Source organism: Aythya ferina (assembly GCF_964211825.1).
Source record: "Aythya ferina genome assembly, chromosome: 9".
Taxonomy (NCBI): domain Eukaryota; kingdom Metazoa; phylum Chordata; class Aves; order Anseriformes; family Anatidae; genus Aythya; species Aythya ferina.
Window position 1 is genome coordinate 5,174,659 of NC_140305.1, and position 19,484 is coordinate 5,194,142.

Genomic DNA, 19,484 nt, shown 5'->3' on the forward strand with positions numbered 1-19,484 from the left:
GGATGGTGGGCTGTAACCAGCAACTGGAAGGGATTATGCTGCATGGAAGAACCCTAATCCATCATCAGCACAGGGGGAGGAAGAATTGCAGCATGGGGTTGTTAGCTGGTCAGTCAAGTGTAGAATATACTTGGTCTAGAATACAGACATCAGCATATCAAGGAAAGGGAGTAATAGTTATTTTAATCAAAGGTGGCAAGACTGTTGTCTTGGTGAGAAAGGAAGCAGACTGTTAAGAAAACAGGTGATGTATTATAGATCATGTTTTCTGTGATCTCTATTTACTGAGACAATGAAGAATGTCATTTTGCCATCATAACAGCTGGACTTTCAGAACTGATCGCTCACCTTGATACTGCATAGCTTGGCTACCCTAAGTGGATGCTTAGGTGTTGTCAATTTTGTGGCAGTTTAGCCATCAAGTTTTTAAAGAGATTCGGGGGAGGTTAAGGCCATTACACACTAATTTGAGCTGGTTGAATAGGAGCTTCTGTGGTCTCATCTCCCCCATCCCCTTTGACTTTTTTACTGCCCTTGCATATGAACATGCAGTAAGTCAAGCCACAGAGAAAAGCAATTGTGAAATGAAGAAATTAATTTTTCAGGCCAATTCTGTGAGTCATCTCTCAGTATTGTCAGACAAATGCCAGTACTTACTCAAGTGATAGAACAGAAACATCCAGGAAACAGCTCTCACAAATTAATTCAAACTGAATGATAACATATGCAGAAAGGGAGAATCCTTGGCAAGGTGTACTTCGAGGAAAAGAGCATGTGTGCTTTTTAGTCAAATTAAAGTATATTATGAGTGGTTTTTGAAGATTTGACACCATGTGTCTTTAGAAGTTTAGGTACAGATATACCTATTTATGTTTTACGTCAACCTCTTTCATATGAGAATAACTTCCAAGTAACTTCTTAGTGCAGTTACCAAGTGGTCAGGGTGTGAAAATCTGTGCACTGGGGCATTTTGTTATCTTTTAATCAAGGCCCATATGTTCTCCAAAGATTCCAGGGGAGGGGAGCATGCCCTTACTGAAGGGTGGAAATAAGTCTTAAAAGGTTCAAAAAAGAGGATGTTTCTTCCCAGGTTTGATTCAGCAGGGCTTTTACACAGCCAAGTATGGAAGTGCACTCAAATTCCAAAGAAGGTTTTCTGTTTGTTTTAAATCAAAAACACATTCAGAAAAATTCTTAAATACAGCTTCCTGAATAGTGACCATACGTGGCTGAAACAACTTCATATTTTATCGTGTTTGAATGAACATTTCCTAGTAAGCATAGTGAAGGCCTATTTCTCCACAGAAAATAGATAAACCTACACATGAAGATGCATATCCTCCCTACATACACACACTCATCAATCTGTTACATGGACAGAGACTTACAACAGTGTTTATTTTGCCTTTCAGTCAGTAGTTACTCAGGCTTCTTCCAGAACAGCATTGTCTCTTTCAGAAATCAAAATCCAGCCATTGCTTTCCAGATCTAAGCCATAATTACTAGAGGTATTTTTAGTTTTAAGTCCCATCTTCCTATTCAGCCCGACGATACCTTAATTATATCCTGACAAGGAGCAGGAATCAGCAGCTGCAGGCTAGATTGTGGCATTGAGTCTTAGCCCTTTCTCAGGCTTGTGTGGGTGTTGTGCTCTGGTGAGGATTAGCACCTTTCAGAGAACCACTCTCTAGCTCACATGGAGGAACAAGAAACACTCCTCTTGTTGTTCTGTGCCTTATGGAGCCCAGAGCAGGCAGACTGATTACCAGTTCAGAAAACCACTGACCTCTGTGTTGAAAGGATTACTTGTAGTCTGTAAAATATATTTCTCTTTTTACTCTTGTACATATTTGTCTGAGAAAAAAAGCTATATATATATGAGCTAATGTTCAGGCAGAAATTAAATATTCCTATAAAAAGTTGCATTTCCACATTTTCAGTGTCACACACACATTTTATACAGCAAACAAGTTTCCTTACATGTTGGAGGGGGGAGGATTGACAACAGCCTTTCCTCTCTTTCCTCTGTAACTTTAGACTTGAATGCTCATTAATCTTCTGCCTGGACCTGCAATCTTCTCTTCTGTCCCTCTGTGATATTCTTATACAGCAGTGGTTTCCTACCTTTATTTAAGAGCATTGGATGCTTAGCCTCACTCTGATAAAGCTGTAAGTAGGGTTGCCCAAAACTGGGAGGATCAAGTGCCATAGTGTAGTGTACTAGCACTGTATCCCCATCAGCATGTCAAAAAATGTCCTATTCTTAGTGCCTCCATGGTCTAATGTCTCAAGAAATGGGATTCTTGTGCTGTCTCCAGAGTGGACATCTATAACTGCCTGCTGCTATCATAACCACAGTCTCCCTCTAACATAAACTGCAGCATGAGGCATGCAGAAATCTGTTAAACATCGAGTGTACAGGGCACTAGAGAAAACAGATGGGGCATGTGGCATAAATATTTATTGGCATATTTTCTTTAAGTCATAAGTGACAATTAATTACATCAAACCCAAAGGAATGACTCTTAATGGGAAGAAAATATTCACAGCTGGTTTTGAGGCAATAAATTACGAGGAGATGGCTGTGGATGATTCATTATGGCAGTCCAGCCGTTAAAACAGGGATAGTCTCTAAAATATCAAGACTCATAAATCCACCAAGTTGCTTGAGATATGCACCTTGTAAAGAGTAATTGGGACTAAATTTCAGGTCCCGTCAGGTCACATCAGGACCTAATTCATGTGAACTTGAGTGACTCACAAAAGACAGTATATACTGGGTTGTCTCCTTTTGGAAAGAATATTAGGGCTTGCAGGAAGAGAAGTTTGAAACCCTATCTGCACATCAGATAGCAGTTGTGCAGCTCATGGGGCAGATTTTTACATAAGTGAACCTCTTGAACCCTATGTACAAGGTAATGAAGGATGTAGGGGATTAAAGCAAATCAAGAGAAGATGTGTTCAGGCACTTTCATTTCCACAGTGCTGTTTCCCAATCCCATTTTCTTCCTCCCTTTACAGAAAAGGCAGAGATTTTTAAAAGGCTTATCTTACCTTTTTGCCATGTTCTCAAAGACTTCTGCTGTTTTGTTTCTGCCTTTGAGCTGCTGCTTGATGCTAGACACAATACAGTAGGCATGGAATAACCCCACTTAAATGACACTAAATTACTTAAGTTGTTTAGCCTTTCAAGTCAACACAGTCTTTCCGTACCCAAATCCATGTCTGCACACACTCTCTGTTTCAGTTATAGGGGTTCTGACCCATTAAACTCCACAGAAGTGTCCATGGAGGGATGCCATCACTAGGAACATTTTAAGGAGCAAAAGTAGAAATGAGCACACATAGTTTATAGGTGTCCTGCATCTCTACAGGAGTTACAAGATCTCTGACAGAAGACAAATTGACAAACTGAACTAATCATGTAATACTTACCTGGCTTTAACAGGTATGCAGTTCAGTCTGTTATTTTTATTTTAGCTAAAAAGGCCACTCACATCTCTTCCTTCATGCACATCCTAGAAGTCTATCTCAAATTCACAGCAATTCAATTTTCTAAGTATGGCAGAGAAATAAGATGGCTGTTTCTGTACTATATATATATTGGCCAGAGAGAGGCCCTCAGATTTTAGAATATGAAGAGAGTAATGTGATGTTTTGGTTATCCTAATGAAGATAGAAAGGAAGAAGGGAGAAAAATACTTTTTCCACTTACAGCTAAAGTGGGAAACTGTCATCCTCTATTCATGTAAAGGATTGTATGATAAAAGGAACTTCTGGACAAACTATGAGCAGAGAGTGCCATTGTCCTATTTTTTGCTGGTTTGCAGCAGTCTGATCTCACTTCTGTGAGGTCAGGAAGGTACCGCTGTATAGCTGAGGGATCCTCATCATAAAGCCTTTTGAGTTATTGAGGTTACAGTGCAGAAGGTGTACCTGAGCTTCTTTGTATTCTGGGGTTACCACTTGTAATTCCTCCCACATGTATTATACCACTGCCTCTGCTTCCAACTGTGTGGCGTATCTAGTACTTCCAAACCAATATTTTTTTAATTTCTACATTTTACAGCTGGTTCCTCTGCCAGAATCATTCTGGCAAGCATGGAAATTAACATGAGACAAGCATTGCATCCAAATGTTAATGGATAATTAGCTCTGTCTTCCAGAGGGTGTTTTTTTTTTTTTCCCTGAATCACTATCATATTATTCCAAACATCTCATATAAGACATTCAACTCAAGATCCTCTAACCATTTAAGTATTATGGATCAAATTCTACCGTGTGTGGAGGAGAACTACATCCCTTATACCATTTCCAGTCTCCTATCTACCAAAAGGTTGAGCTGTACTCATTAGTTATAACCATTAGTGCCTCCAAAAAGAAGAAGTGAAAGTCAATGGAGAGAAACCAATATTTAATGAAGGGAAAAATGTAATCTTAAAGCAAATACTCGCAAAAAAAAAAAAATACTGGTAATTTTTAGTTTCTTGATTACTTGCAAAATATCTCAGATCCCTACAGAAAGGACATGTGAACCCTTGTAACACATCCTTCTTCAGTAGGTATTTCTCTCTTTGCTCAGGAAAAGGAAACACTTGGGTATTAACTAATTGCCTTCTTCCCTCCCAAGACAGCACACCAATTCAATAGCAAGGTAGGAAACAAAAAACAGTCTCCTTCCCAAAGCTACTCAGAGGTGGAGTGATAGGAGACAAAATAACAGTGATGACAGAAAAAAAAAAAAAAAAAAAAAAAAAGTGGGGGAACACTACAGAATATTAGCTGACACTTAGCAAATTTCAGTTGGCAGTTTGTTCACAGTTGGGATCTCCTTCTCCCAGAAACTATAGGACAACGCCTTTTCCTGTACATGCATTATAATGTGGGTGTCACAAATCTGACTGCTCTGCTTAGAGATATTTTAAAGAAGCACAATATAGAAGCTGAATGAAGATCACATGCTAAACATTATGAAATTGTATGCACAAGAAAGCCACGCACACACTCCTACTTAAAATAATTCTCATTTCCTCTTCATTAGGGAGCATGTGACTGCACAGTTATGTCTTAAAACAGCTGAGAAATTAGTGAGCGGGCCTGGGTGAATGCAAGCCCATCTGCCCCCAGGCAGCTATGCTAACTGCTTCCTTGCCAGCTCAGTCTGCTGCTGGCTGCAGCAAACTCCTTTAAAGTAAAATGAGCAGTTCTTTATAACACAGATAATCACACATACCCAAGGACAGAGCAAGAGGGAACATGAGAACATACTAGGGTTGGAATTCCTTCCCAATGGCTTTGTGCCCCTTGTTGTATTGGTCCTCAGCTCTTAGCATACAGAATTTAAAGCTTATCTTCAATGGAAGTTACACCTAGTTGACATGACTGTTTTCTTCTGCAGAATTCAGAACCTCGTCCATACAAAGTGCATATTCACATGTCCTTTGAACTGAGTGATCAACTACATCCATACAGCATCCATTATATCATCATAGTATCAGCACATGACTTTTTTTCCTACCATAATTAAGAACAACTTACCACCAGCTATGAGAAGCAGAGATGGGGGTTCTGTTTTGTAGAGAGATTTCCTTTCCTGAAGTATCAGCATAAGTCAGAAAACAATCAGGAACCACACCACACAGTGCTTCTGAAATTACCTAAATTTCTGCTCCTGGAAGTGTTGCAGCAAACTAGCTCAGGCTGAGAGGTTTTCTTGCTCCTTTTCCAGAAAGATCCAATCAAATCCTTAACTAGATGTCAGGATTTCTCATCTCTTTGCTCTTCCACAGATACACTGGGAGCTACAAAAGCCCTGACTTTAATCATCACTGTGAGATCTTGCAGACCTCTGTCTGTCACACTGCAACGGGAGCCCAAATTAGGGGATGAGCCGGAATTAGGTGACTAGCCACTGAAAGTATGGCAGGGAGCCTCACAGTCCTGTTCACATAGGAGCTAGAGGTTTAAGAAGCTTACACGGAAAGCAGTCGTTTTTCTGGTAGAAGCTTGTTTAGCACTAGAAGAAAGCTTAGACCAGAAACATCCTTTTAATTTTCAGCCTTGTCATTTCAGATATGATAAATTGGAAGCTACAAAACTCTTGTTTTATTTAAAGAGCTTGTTTTAAAATACCCCAGTCTTTTCAGACATTTTTTTCTCCTGACAGTTATATAAATGCAATTCTTATATATATGTAGAATGAACATCTCAGGTTTTCTGAGCTTCAGAGCTTAAAAATGGGAATGGTAAAGCTAAGAATCTAATTGACTCACAAGCAGAAAGATCTTTATTTCTGCCTCCTTCTATTTAACTTAGTAGAAAAACATCCACAATTTCAGCAGATGTGTGGTCTAGCTTGGAAAATATGTGCAAATAGGTGAGTGCAGAACAGCTACTTGGCTTGACACACAGGGGCTGGGGATGGTATCGACAGTTCTGGTGCGGTAGCCCTCTCCTCCAGATTCCAGCAGAATATGTTTAGCTGAGACCTTTTACGTTCTCTTCAACTGATGCTATACAAACGTGGGTAGAATCATGCTTTTCTAAGTAATTTTTCCAAGTGTTTAGGAAGAATCAATGTCAAATTCACCAAAATTAGGCTTTCCAGTTAACATCACTTTATGCACTATAAATAGTTAAGAGAATTTCCCATCTTGCTTCTTAAACAGTGCTTTTGGGAAAGATAACTTCTTCCAGATCCCCTTTCCCACATCCCTCCTTTTTTTCCCCCCTCCCCTGAAAGATGTTTAAAGAACTCCGTGAGAGGAAATGATTTATCTTTGCTATTTAATACTAGATTCTGGAAATCAATAAATCATACTTCAACTGGGTCAAGACCTATATCTCTCAAAAACTACATGTAATTAGGCAAAACATTGTCCCAAAATAGCTGTAGATTTGTGTGCATAAGAATATTTTGACAAAGTAGTCAAATTAGAGTTAATTTAGTTAAAATATTGTTTTTAAGAATAAAGGGAATACCTAGGATTACAGCGACAGTAAAGAAGCCTAATTGCAGTTTTGTTTGCCTGTTTACCAATAGTAATAATTTCAGGCTCAACTGAGAACAATGAAAGAGCAAATCCAAGTTGAGGGGGGAGCAAATGAATAAAGGAGAAGGGGGAAAAAAAGGAAATCTCAAAGTTCAGTCAAGCCTTTCTTTCTAATTATGCAGTGGCATTTAGGGTTTTGAGAGCGTGTATTTAAGATGTCAAATTAACTGACTTGATGGATCTTTTTAATGTGACTGAACAACACATTCTCCAAGCATGGTAGGCATGGTGATTCATGATTTCATTTAAAAAAAAAAAGTGGGATCAGAGATGGTGATATCTTAGATAATTTTTATGGATGCTTACACAAAACAGTCCTCTAAAAATAGGCAGAGAGCAAGAGAGGGCAGCACCAAAGTAAACCTGCACTTACGCAGAAGCACACAGACCTGCGGGCCCACTCCTTTCAGAGACACATTTGGCAGCAGAGCCTCCCCTGATGTCTCTGAGAGCCCCAAACAGAAAAACAGAGGGGACCAATGTCTTCACAGAGCCATGTCAAACAATCTCCTACAGAAACAGACACCATCAACAGAAATTAAGCATTGGGCTTCAGCTTTTTCCAAGTCAAACTTAAAGCCCTGATGGTATGTGGGAGGTGGGTGAGAAGAAGGAAGAAGGCAAGAGGGTGGGTAGCCTTGATCAGGAGACAGACTGTGTCACCACCAGTGCTGACAGTGGGAGGAACTGGTGCTTCTGCCCCACCAGCGTTGTTCTTGCAACTCCTCCGCAGTTTGTAGGATCCAGTATGCTATGCAGAGCTACCATTCTGTGTGCTGGAGATTAGATCTTAATTTCCCATCATGACATAGCTTGTGAGGACACGCAGTCTAGGTGAGCCCAGGTGACAACCTGCAGTAGCTTTTGAAGTCGTTGGATGACATCTGTTTAAGTACATAATAGAGTTCAGGGGTCCCAGAGACAGAAGTTTGTACTGGCCTCATGAGTGCAGGTGGCACTGGGAGACTGTAAGCACACTGGCTGCGTGTGAAGCCTGCGCCTTCCTGAGCAGCACAGAATCCAGGCAAGGCCGCACCTTCACAAATGTTCTTCTGAGGGGAAAGTGCCCATCAGAGCTTACATCTCAAGATGCTAAAAAAGTTAACTTTGAAACATTACTACATAGGTGAGAGAACTTTTTGAATTCCAGCACTCATGTATCCCATCAGAAATTCAGCTTGTTTCTGCACCATTTCATAAGCACAACAATGCGTAATACTACTACTTTTTCTAGCAATCTTGCTGCTTCAGAGCTCAGTTTATAACCTGTCTAACTGCTGGGGCAGAGCTGCCCTGGAATTTATAAAGTGTGTGTGAGCAGACAGATGCTGTGCAAGTCTCCTTCAGTGGAAACAGAGGTCAGGCCATACAGACCTTCATGTAGTTTGACATGACAGAAGCTGTTGGCAAACCGTATGCTATCTTTATTATAGAACTACAGTCAGAAATGCTGAAAATAGAGATTGGTGAGCCACAGCAGGAGCAAAGGCCATAGCAAAAGACTGAGCTAGAGAAGTTGGGGAATTGGCCCTTGGTTTGAAACACACTGTTAAGAGAGGACCCACAAAGCAGAAGGCATTTTGTGTAACTGAACTCCTGTAAGTTAGTAGATTTAAGGCTCTATTTAGAGACTGTGAATTTAGAGACCATGCCATGTGTTGTCAACTCAGTGCTGAGAACAGGACATGTTATCTTCTGAATTGCAGTGGAAACCACTAGCTGTGTTGGTAAGAGCTTGTTTTCTGTGAGAAACTCTCTAAAAAAATCAATTGGTTCATTTACAGAATAAGAGATTTATTTATTTTTATTTGTACTTCAAATTCACCTAGAGATATCTAGAGTGACTATCTTAGTTCCACACACCTTATTGGTAACATCTAAGAACACTTTCACCAAACTGTTTCCATTATAAAACTAATTTCTGCTTCTTGTAACACTGGTCAGCTGTAGCTGGTCTTTTGCAGGCTGAATGCCAGTGCTGTTAAGGATAAGATGAAGTACTCATTGTCACAGGAGAGAAAAATATGAGTATTGTCTAAAAAAATTAATCATGATCCAGGAAGCAAGAAAAGCACTGGAGCAAGGATAGACTTGAGGAGGAGAGGAAAGAGTTTAGGGCATTGGCCTAATCATATCTTATAAACTTGATTTTTATTCCTAATATGTATATTGATGTATATTTATCATATAGTTGAGTTCAGTAAAAGTCCACCAACAAATGTCCATGTTTCCTTCCTTAATTAGTTCACACTTAATTTTCTCAAAAGCAGATAAAAGTTACAGTATGCTGTGCCTGTGCTACAGAAGGATCACACTAAGTAGCAAAGTGGACTGTTTTTCATCTAGAGACAATTTCTGATCCACAGGACCCAGTCCTGAAATCCTTTCTGCGGAAGGCTTTGAGCTAATATTTATCAGGAGACTTGTTTCAGAAACTGTGACAACCTTGGTGCTGCTGAATTTGACTGCAGCCCTGCAAAGTACCACTCCTCTAGTCCTTCCCCTCTGCTGCAGCCCAGAGGAAAGGCACCTATGCTCAGGGGACACTGATCTGTAGCACAACTTCCCCACAGCACAAATGACAGCACAAATATGAAAAATACAGACTAAACCATTATGCACATTAACATCGTACTATAAAAGGGAAAAAAATATCATACTAGGTATCATCATGACGTGATAAACATTTCTGAATGTAAGAGCTAGCTCACTCAGTTAAATATATATTTTCCAGATATTTCTATCTTAACTTCTGATCTAACAGCTTACATCTAGTTTTTAACACAATTTACTCCTTCCATCCAGCTGATGGATATACTTATGCTTTGGTACTACCTGCTAATCATACACCCCAGAGACTTGGAACAGCTGGAACTTGCAGCTAATCATTCCCCTATAGACACTCCTATAGAATGTTTTCACTTGATATCTCTGTTTAGCAAAAACATTTGCATTTTTATATTAGGCTTCACAGCATTTACTTCGCTGTCTCTCACAAGCACTGAAAATGCCCGCTCTTTTGTGCACAATAGAACTGACATGGACAGATAAGAAGAATGGATTTATGCACTTATTCTTTTTACTTACCTTTCTTGATTCTTGAAAAACAAATGACTTTCATAGTACTTTAGAGCAACATTTTACCAAATGAGACTATCTAGATGTGTTAAGAAATAGTAGACAAATATTCAACTGTCCCAGAAATATGAATATTCATTTTATGCACCATCAGTGTTTTCCATATATCCAAGATTGTAGTAATTCCCCACTTCAGTAATTTATAAGATTAAAGAATGCATCTGTTTGACTTTGTAGACTATGGGCAGTTATATTTCTTGGCGTACCAAGACTGGCCTAAGAAGAGACTGCCAAAGAATCAGAAATTCAAGGCTGCAGGGAGTCTCTTTCACTTTGCTTTCATTGTTAAAGAGATCATTTTTCCAAACCATTAAATAATTTATATCCTTTAGTGCATTTATTTAACAGAGCCTGCCCTTTAGTTAGCTACAACAGTTAAAACTTCATGGCATTTTGACAACTGAAAGTTTCAACAATTTCCATGCAATCTTTTCCCTAGAAGTGTCTAAAATTTGGTAGTACTGTTTTATGAAGTTTAGTCTTTGGCTTCCTGAAGCAGTCCTGTAACTGACACACTGTTCGAGGCTGCACTGAGATTTGGTTAACAGTCACTGGCCTGCCCTGCTGAGCAGGAGATCGAAGGAAGCAGGAGGAGGAGAAGAAGCAGGACTTGCTTCTGTGCCACCCACAAACTGATCTCAGATCTATACTCATTATTTTGCTCAGGAAAAAACCCTCATTGAAAATAACATCCCCTGCCATGGTCTAATGGAACCATAATTTTTCCATATCAACAACCTTAACACATAGGAAAAAGACAAGATTAACTAAAATGAAGCTAAATTATGGTATAAATTAGGGTTTATTGGTTTAGATTTATCACCATTTTATTCAAGCTAGCCTTAAAATCAGAGTTCTCAGCTTTGTTAACTGTCACGCTTACATTATCTAGTTCTCTAAGATTGTACATGACATTTAAATGCATATAGAAAGAAAGAAAGTAAGCAAGCATAAGGCCTAGCAAAAATGTAATTTAAGAAGACTAACGTGAATGTAAGGTTTTATGGAAATATACATTAACTTGGTGGTCTTACATGAGCCATAATAGTTTTTATTCCTTCTGCAGCAAGGACTATTTTTGACCCCAATCTGCAAATTAAAATGGTGATGTAGAAACATAAAACTTTTAATGTTCATGGGAGACAAGCAAAGAATAGAAATATTAGGTAGGATGTTGCTTTTGGCCTTGATGGATGCAGGGTCATTCCTGTGAAGTTCTGCACCCAACACATGCATATTTGCTGGGGAGGTCACTGTGTCATCAGTAACAAAACTCCCATTAAACTCGGAGTTGCTCCAAGACCTGATTTCTGAAGCTGCAGTGTAGGAAGACTTCTACTCTCTCAAGTCTCACTGAGTCACAGTGCAACCCTTATAGAAGCTTTTCATTATCCAAACACATCTCAAGCATCAGTTATAGTAAGTTTTTTCTTTAAACGATTGTTTTGAAATGACCAAAGACACATACTTCCCAAAAACTTGTGCAAGCAGACTTCTTTCAAGTAAAAAAGACTTATTTGTACCAAGCCAAGATGTGAAAAAACTCATAGGATCCCCAAAATTATAAGATTAATTATTAATGAAAGGGTAATCTTGTGACATTTATTAAGAAATCATCATTTTGCAGATATTTGGTTTGACCTTGTAAGAAAAAATATTAAATGGCAGTTGAAATTCTATTGGAATTATAAGATTCAAAAAGCTGCAAGTTCAAAGAAGAACAGTCAGATCAATAATTAGGGGCCCCTACAGATCAGAAGAGGTCCCAGTGTTTTTATTTAAACTTTACATTGGCATAAATAATTCAAGTGAAAATAAAGTGCAAGCTCCTTTAGGGAGTCTTGCAGACCAGCATTTTGATAACCATCAGAACCAGTGATCTTAAAAAGAAAAAAAAAAAAAAAAGCTATAATTGCATTGCCAGAACCTACTGGAAAAGGCATTTTATGCCTTCCTAATATAAGTCAAAAATGTGTAAATGTCGCTGGTCACTTTCAAACAGAAAAAATTACTGAACATTTCTGGACAAAACATGGCACACTGCCACTTCTCTTTCCTGTGGGTTACAGTTCACTTTGATTCAGATGCATGAAATAAAACAATATTTTTTGCTGACTTCAGCTCCTAAGGGAGCCCAACATGCAGCTGTATGTTGTACAAAACAGACACCATTCTGGTGAGCGAGGACTTGGAGTCACTATATTTGGTTACTGTGCTATGGGGAAATTATGGTGGTTTAAACTATCTTTCTAGAAACCAGGAGACTCTGACTTGGCTCTAATAGTTTAGAGCATATTGTTTGTATTTGTTATAAGTTTGGAGCAACTGTATTGTTTTCCTACTTTTGTACCAATGAAATTAAGATGAGAAGAGAGCTCAGTATTGCAAAACTGCCATCACATTGCAGAGCTACTGCTGAGAGCAGAAATGAGTGAGGTCAGACACTCCATTAAATCCTTAAAGACAACTGTCAAAGCAATCATAGTTGCTGTAAAATTTCACAACCCTCTTCGCAAACAGTACCTTCATAATTGCAAATTAAAATAAAAAAAAAAAAAATTAAAAAAAAAAAGATATAGCGTTCCAGTAGGATGTTAGCATATAAAAAACAATCCACATCCTGAGAACAGACAACACCAGCCCATCATAAAGATGGGAAACAAGGTAGTCATAAACTCCAGGTCTTCAGTTTCTCAAAGGATAATGTTTTAAAAAAATCAGAAAAACATCACAGCATTAATGTGAGATGAATGTTTCTCACATAGGGCAGAAGGAGCAAGGGTACTAGCAGAGTCAGGTTAATACTAATTTAAAAGCTGTATTGTGAGAGCATCATACCCACGTTAAGCAGACAGGGACAGGAGGAGAGGCGGCTGACTGCCCTGCCATGCAGCCCTTTTCCTCCTCCCACCATTGGACTCTTAAGTTGCTAATTTGTAAAGAGAATTAAATCACTACTGAATGTCACTGGGGAGAGCTTAAGGTGCAAAGAACACAATTTGAACTTGCCTTCTTTGCTATGGAGGTACAGTCACTGCTCAAACTCTTTGCCCTTGAGGACTGCATTCTCCTCAGCTCTCAGGCTGGTTTTGTATGCCGAACTGCTACCAGCCTCCATCTCAGCAGTTACTCAGCCTTCCTAGGACATGATTTTTTATCCCACATGTCCTCAGGCTTTGGCATTTAAACCATATTTTACTTTGCACCCAGGAACTGCCTGCTCAGATTTTTTTTCTCCCATACTCTCTCCTGGGGCTAATAATCTTTTTCACTTCTGTTAGTAGGAAGCTAAACATGAGTCTTACAGTCTTATAGGCACACTGAAGTGCAGTCCCAAACTGATTATTTCCTCTAACTCTCTCCTGGGCTGTCTGAATTGGAACCTTGCACATCTAAATAGACTTGGTCCTATGAGAGAAGACAGGAGAGAGGATGGAAGAAGCAGAGCAGCACAGGCCTGGGACATGAAGTCCCTGTAAGCTTAGTTTCTGGACAGCATTTACATGGATATAGCAACCAGCACAGCAGTGAGTTCTGCACAGTTCCACCACAAATCCGTGCACATATGTAGAAGTTGAGCCTATGCTGGGATGTATGACACCAAATCCAGATTGCTAGTGACCCTGGATGAGCTACCCCAAAGCTGATGGCAATCAGCTGTTATATATACAGCATCAGAGTGGCCTGAATGAAGTGGTTTGTGCCACCTGAATTTTCTCATCGCCACTTCAGCATTTTGATACTGTCTTTACATGGTCATACTCCACCTACTGGCAGAGATTCTTCAGACTGGTGGTGTTCTCTTCAAGCACCCCCAATGAAGCATCTCCAAGAACTAATATCCTCACAATGAATTTTCTAGACTGTAGCAGCAGCGCAGAGCCTGCTAGGTTGGAGCTGAAGAGTTCATTTATGATGAGGCGGTCATCTAGTCCCACTATCTACTCAAAGCAGAGTTAATCTCAAAGCAAACAGCAAAAAGGATAGGAAAAAGTAAAACAGTTCTTCAGTGCCTTTCACTGGTCTGAAACTATTTTTGTGTAAAAATTGCCTACAATTAAAACTGTAAAATGCACAGAACTGGAAAGCACTAAGAGACTACAGTGACAAGACAGTGTAATAAATCAATGTCAATGGAATTGATGAGTGTATTTGGAAACTGCATTCAGTACTGCTGCACGAGTTACATAATCAGTTCATTGAGGTCTGAAAATAAAATGTAGATGAAGGAAACAGGATATGACTTTAACAGATAGTCCTGCATATACTGTTATTTCTTCTCCCAGGGCATTAGTGAGTTACATGTGATCCACAGCACATGAAACAGAGATGATGATTTATCTGGCTGCTTGGAACAGGCATGTTTTTAGGATGGCAGTCAGTGTCCCTGTTGGAAGTGCCAGTGTATATATAGCACACCATCCTACCGATGGCTAGGTAGCAAATGCCTATGCACAGACAAAACTTCTCCAACATAGCTTTTTCATAAAGCCTTTACACTTAATCCAGTGCAAAATTAGACCTTACATTTCTGAGGGCTTGAAAACAAAGGTCCTAAGCAAGAGCCCTGACTTCGGTATAGTAGTAAGCCTGCTTGAGAGGACAAGAAACCAGCCATATGCCTTCCAGTATTCCTCCTCCAGCTGCCAAATGAACGTGTCTTTGAGCACACACACTGCCATGCACCTGTGGACTCAGGTATCACTTTTGTGAACACCAAAGTATGTGTGCAACAGCGTAGTTTCCTAATGCTTTGTAATAAGCACCTATTGCCAGTATGCAAAATGACTGCATGTAAAATCCCAGTGAAAAGTAAGAGAGATTTTTGTCTATGTGATAAACTGTCATGTGTTCAGGACATTATACAACTACCAAGCTGTATTGCTATAGGGTATTTTTAATATTCCATAATTTCAACATTTTAATAACTATCTTAAAACTCTGCCAGCCATGAAACACAGATGACTGTTGCACATCCTGATTGTTGACATTGTCAGGCAGAGAAATATATTTTCTTTAAATTGAAGAAGTGTTGGAAAATATGTTTTTAAGTTCATATAAAGATGCATTAAGCCATTAAATCATTCTAAAGGGCTAAAGCTTTCTTACTGAGGTTGGGGTTTTTTTGGTTCATAATGGGAGGTCTGGCTGGATCTTTCCATCTGCTGTGCTGGCTGTTGCTGCAGATGGTCATAATCTGTACATATGGTATGTGCATATATAAGCTGAAATCAATGTTGTCTTGGGTTAAAAGCAGGCACACAAGATAAGCTTGGATGCCTAACACAAGAATATTGGTAAAGGACATAATTCAGAGCATTTTACTTTTCTAGGGGAATTTTACATGGAGTTAGGGAAAGAAATATTTACAGCTTACTGAAAAAAAAAATCTCAACTAAGAGAATGTAAAGTCTGGATCTGCAATTTGTTTGGAATACATTTTTGGCATTAGCTCAACCCTGAATCTGTGCCAGACTTTGGTTTAAACTGAAACAGACCTGAAGTTGCTGTTTAAGCCAGTCTCACTGTCACTAAAAGGTTGCTGAAACTGATGGTGACTAGAGAAGGGGTAAAAGACCTCATAGTTAAAAATAGTATCTAACAATGAATCACACATAAACCTAGCAAATATTAAGCTGTTCTCTGCTACCTACTGTAGTACCTGGTTAGCACTGAAAACTTCTGCTTGCAGATTGGCTTATGAACTTCTTGTTAGGAAAAAACACTACAGTATTTCTTTGACATGGAGAAAACTCTAGAGGAAACTCACAATTTGTACAGATACCCATACTTGCACTTAGAAAAGATTTAGTAGCAAGTGGCTGAAAAGAGGAATTCATTGGAAAAGCAAGACATGAATAATTTCTGACACGTGATCAAATGCATTTTCAATATTTCCTGTATCTTTTCCTCTAACCTCTGTATTACAATTTATCAGCAAGATTTGCCCATTCATGAGATGAAATAATTGTCAGAGCAGGTGAAGCCATGAATCTTCTTCTGTCCCTTTTTTGTACTTTTTATTTTATTATTTTATTTTAAGAGTTTTGCTGTTCTCTTTGCTAACTTTTCTTGCACTGGGAAAACACTGCACATATTCAGCTGTAAGAGTAGAAAAGGAACATAAATTGGCTTAAAAAGAGTTGCTACCATTCTAGCGTGACTTTGTAAGCTACTGTTTTCTTTCTTATTTCAGGTTTGCTTTGTGAATTTAGATGCAAATAGAGATGATTGCAGCGATGAGCAAGTGCAACAGGTAACAATTTCTGTCCTAATAACATGTACAATGAATGTAGATACACCAGGACTTTCCAAAACAAACCCAGAACAAAATTCTATGGACAATTCAAAGACAGAATTTAGCTCTTACAGAACGGAATGCACCATGAAATGAATGCATTTCAATGCCTGTCCCTATTTTGTAGCTTTTCTTATTCCCATCCCCGAAATGCCTACTTTATTACTGCAACCTGTGAATTAACAGCATTTATCCTGTCAGTGGACTTCTTGCTCAGCCATGGTTTTGTCAGAGACTTGGATGTGTCATACATCCAGGTATTTAATTTGACACAATAATACATCAAAATCATTTCTGAAGTCACTCTTTGCTATTGTCAAAAAGCCTTTGAAACTTTAGTCATTTGGCCCATCTCACTCAGTCAAACTCCAGGTGGTTTGAATGTGTGGTCTTGAGGAAAAGATTAGATAAAACAGAACTAGAGGTGTGTTTGACCTGCTTAACTGAAAGTTTAGAGGGGTAGGAAAAAAGGGGGGATTTAAATACATATAGAAAAAAAAAAAAAAAAAGAAAAAAAGCTTGGTTACTTTACAAAAAACTAAGACAAACTATGTCATGATATTCTATTTAAAATATGTATGCTCATTCCAAAACATTCTCAAATCTGAGGAACTCACATTTTAAAGGTATGGCCCAATAATCAATTTTGAGCTTACATCTTCCTTTACCAGTTCATTTCCATCATCCTGGCTTGGTGCCTATGCCTGACACGTAACTGCTCGCAGCAGTATGTGGTAAGTGCTCAAAGGCACGGTCTCCTGGCTATTCAGGGGGTTCCTCAGTAAAGCGTTTAGGTTAGTTTGCTGGAACCATTTTAGCTCATGGGAGGACAACCGATGTAGGGAACTAGTTGCCTCCTGCAAGTTGTAAATTAGCTGTTTCTCTATGCCGTTTTCTACGTCCTGGATCTGTGAAAATTCAGGTGACAAAAATAAATACAGTTTCTTGCAGAAAAATTATTTTTCTGTTAAATCAGCAGGTTAACTGTGCAGAACAGATTGAGAGGTTTAACTTCACTGATCCCACAAAAGTATCGGTTGTTTTCTAATAAACAATCAATTTGCTAGCTAATCCTTAAACTGGTTTAATGCAGCCACTGTTTACAATAGCTGGAGATGAGTTTATTCCTTCACAAGCACAAATCACCTCTGAAAGCAGCAGCAGCATGATTTTTACCTCTCAGCCCTACAGCAGCAGTGCACACACCACTGGCACGCTTCACGTGGCCACCAGTACCTTTGTTCCCAGCAGAGTCAGCAGCCCCCAAGCACTGCCCCCCAGGGTGCCCACCCCTGCCACCTCCCGTGACTCGTACCAGCACAACCACACCTTTTGGGCTCATTTTATAAATACACTTTCTGGTGCAGAGTCAACACATTCATTAGGTGTGACTAGGGCTGATATTTTAATTTTCAGTGTAGATAATAAAACACTCGATGCTAGCACAGGCATTGTGTATTCTTCCTATAGTACTGCATTTAATGTAAATTGGCTTTGAGTGAGGTGGGGTTTTAATACCCACTAACGCAGTGAAAGCATATCACATAAGAAAATATGTTAGCATAGCTGTCATTCATATGAAATATATAATTATTTACTAATAGGTACTGTTGGGGTTTTGCATTATCCTCTGGACCTTGAAACGGGTTACACTGTTGGAGGGCTTTTTATTATTTTTTTAAAAAGCATAATCATCTTTCCATTATTTGTTATTCTGAACAAAAAGCAAATTCAAAAGTCATAATTTTGTACCTAAAAAATCTGATAGAATGTGGCAATTTAAGCAGTAAAAGATAGAGATATGTAGAGAAATGTGTGTGATAACAGAAAGGTTATAATTTAAAAAAAAGAAAAGATGAGAACTTTTTTGAGCTATACTGAAATGTCAAACTGAAGTGCTGAATTTAGTTATGTCAAATATAAATACTTAGCCCCATCTGAAGATCAGTCTACTGAAAAGTAAATTGTTCCCCAAAACCGAATTAGATTTGCTAAGCCAGAAAGTTTTATTATATCTAATTTAATTCACTCTGAGGAAAAATAACAGTACTGCAAGATTATCATTCTAAAGATGAAAAGGAAAAAGTAAAGTGTCATTGAATTGCATAGTAATTAAAGCATGGGGCTGGGTATATGAGATCTGCATTCCCTTAATGGCTTTGCCATTTGATGAGTTCTGTTCGTGTATAAAATGGAAGTGGTATTTACTTCCTCTGGAACGGGTTGTCCTTGATTTCCTGTTCATAACGCACACTGAGATCCTCGGCAAGAAAGGACTGCAAGCACTCTTAGAGCAGGTATTGTCCTCCTTGTCTGGCCTTCGTGCACTAATGAGCCCAGATACTTACTGGCACACCACTGGGACTATAGCAGTATTGCAGTACAAATTTCCTGTGTTACTAAGCATGATTGATGTTATTGTTATTGCCATCTTTGGCTCTAGCAAATACATGACAGCCAGAAAGCGACTGCATCATTACAAATGAAAGGTCATGAAAGTGTCCAGTGGAGCAGCAAAGAAGCGTATATTCCATCTGTGTATTAAATACTTTTGTTATTCCAGATTTAGAAATGCATTAATTTGATCAGCAATTTAAAGCTAACTTTCCCTTTGGGTTCTTGCCTATCATATGCCTGAAAGATTTGCCCTATTCTCATTACCATACTTATCGTCTAAACCAGAAAAGATTCATCAACAAACACAGTGTTCTCAGTCTCTTAGGAACTCTCTTGTAATAGGAAAGCCAAGCATTTAGATGTGCAAAGGCAGTCAAGCTCTTTAGCACATACCAGTGTAAGGGATGACAGATTGTCCTACTGCAGTGCTGTGCAGGAGCTTACACTGTCACCATAGTCATGGCCTGGGGGCTCAAAAGGAAGAACATGCATTTTAATGCTGCCAGTTCCACTTTTGATGAACTCGAAATAGTAAGTTTGAGCTTTCTAAAGGAATGCCTACGTTGTATTTCATTTTGTTATTTATGAATATAACTGCA

General features: G+C 38.9%; 1 protein-coding gene and 1 long non-coding RNA gene across 8 annotated transcripts in view; one reads left to right on the forward strand and one right to left on the reverse strand.

Annotated features, from left to right (window-relative positions):
- LOC311441466 overlaps positions 1 to 19,484 on the reverse strand; it is a 293,932-nt gene that overhangs the window by 250,897 nt on the left and 23,551 nt on the right. The gene's annotated exons all lie outside the window — the stretch shown is intronic.
- The window catches only part of SPHKAP (SPHK1 interactor, AKAP domain containing), a 70,357-nt gene that overhangs the window by 31,148 nt on the left and 19,725 nt on the right, over positions 1 to 19,484 (forward strand). For all 6 annotated transcript variants that reach the window (XM_084529628.1, XM_084529630.1, XM_084529632.1 and 3 more), the window contains one exon: positions 16,387 to 16,446. In XM_084529628.1, coding sequence (XP_084385754.1) covers positions 16,387 to 16,446 — 60 coding nt within the window. The remainder of the gene's footprint in view (positions 1 to 16,386; positions 16,447 to 19,484) is intronic.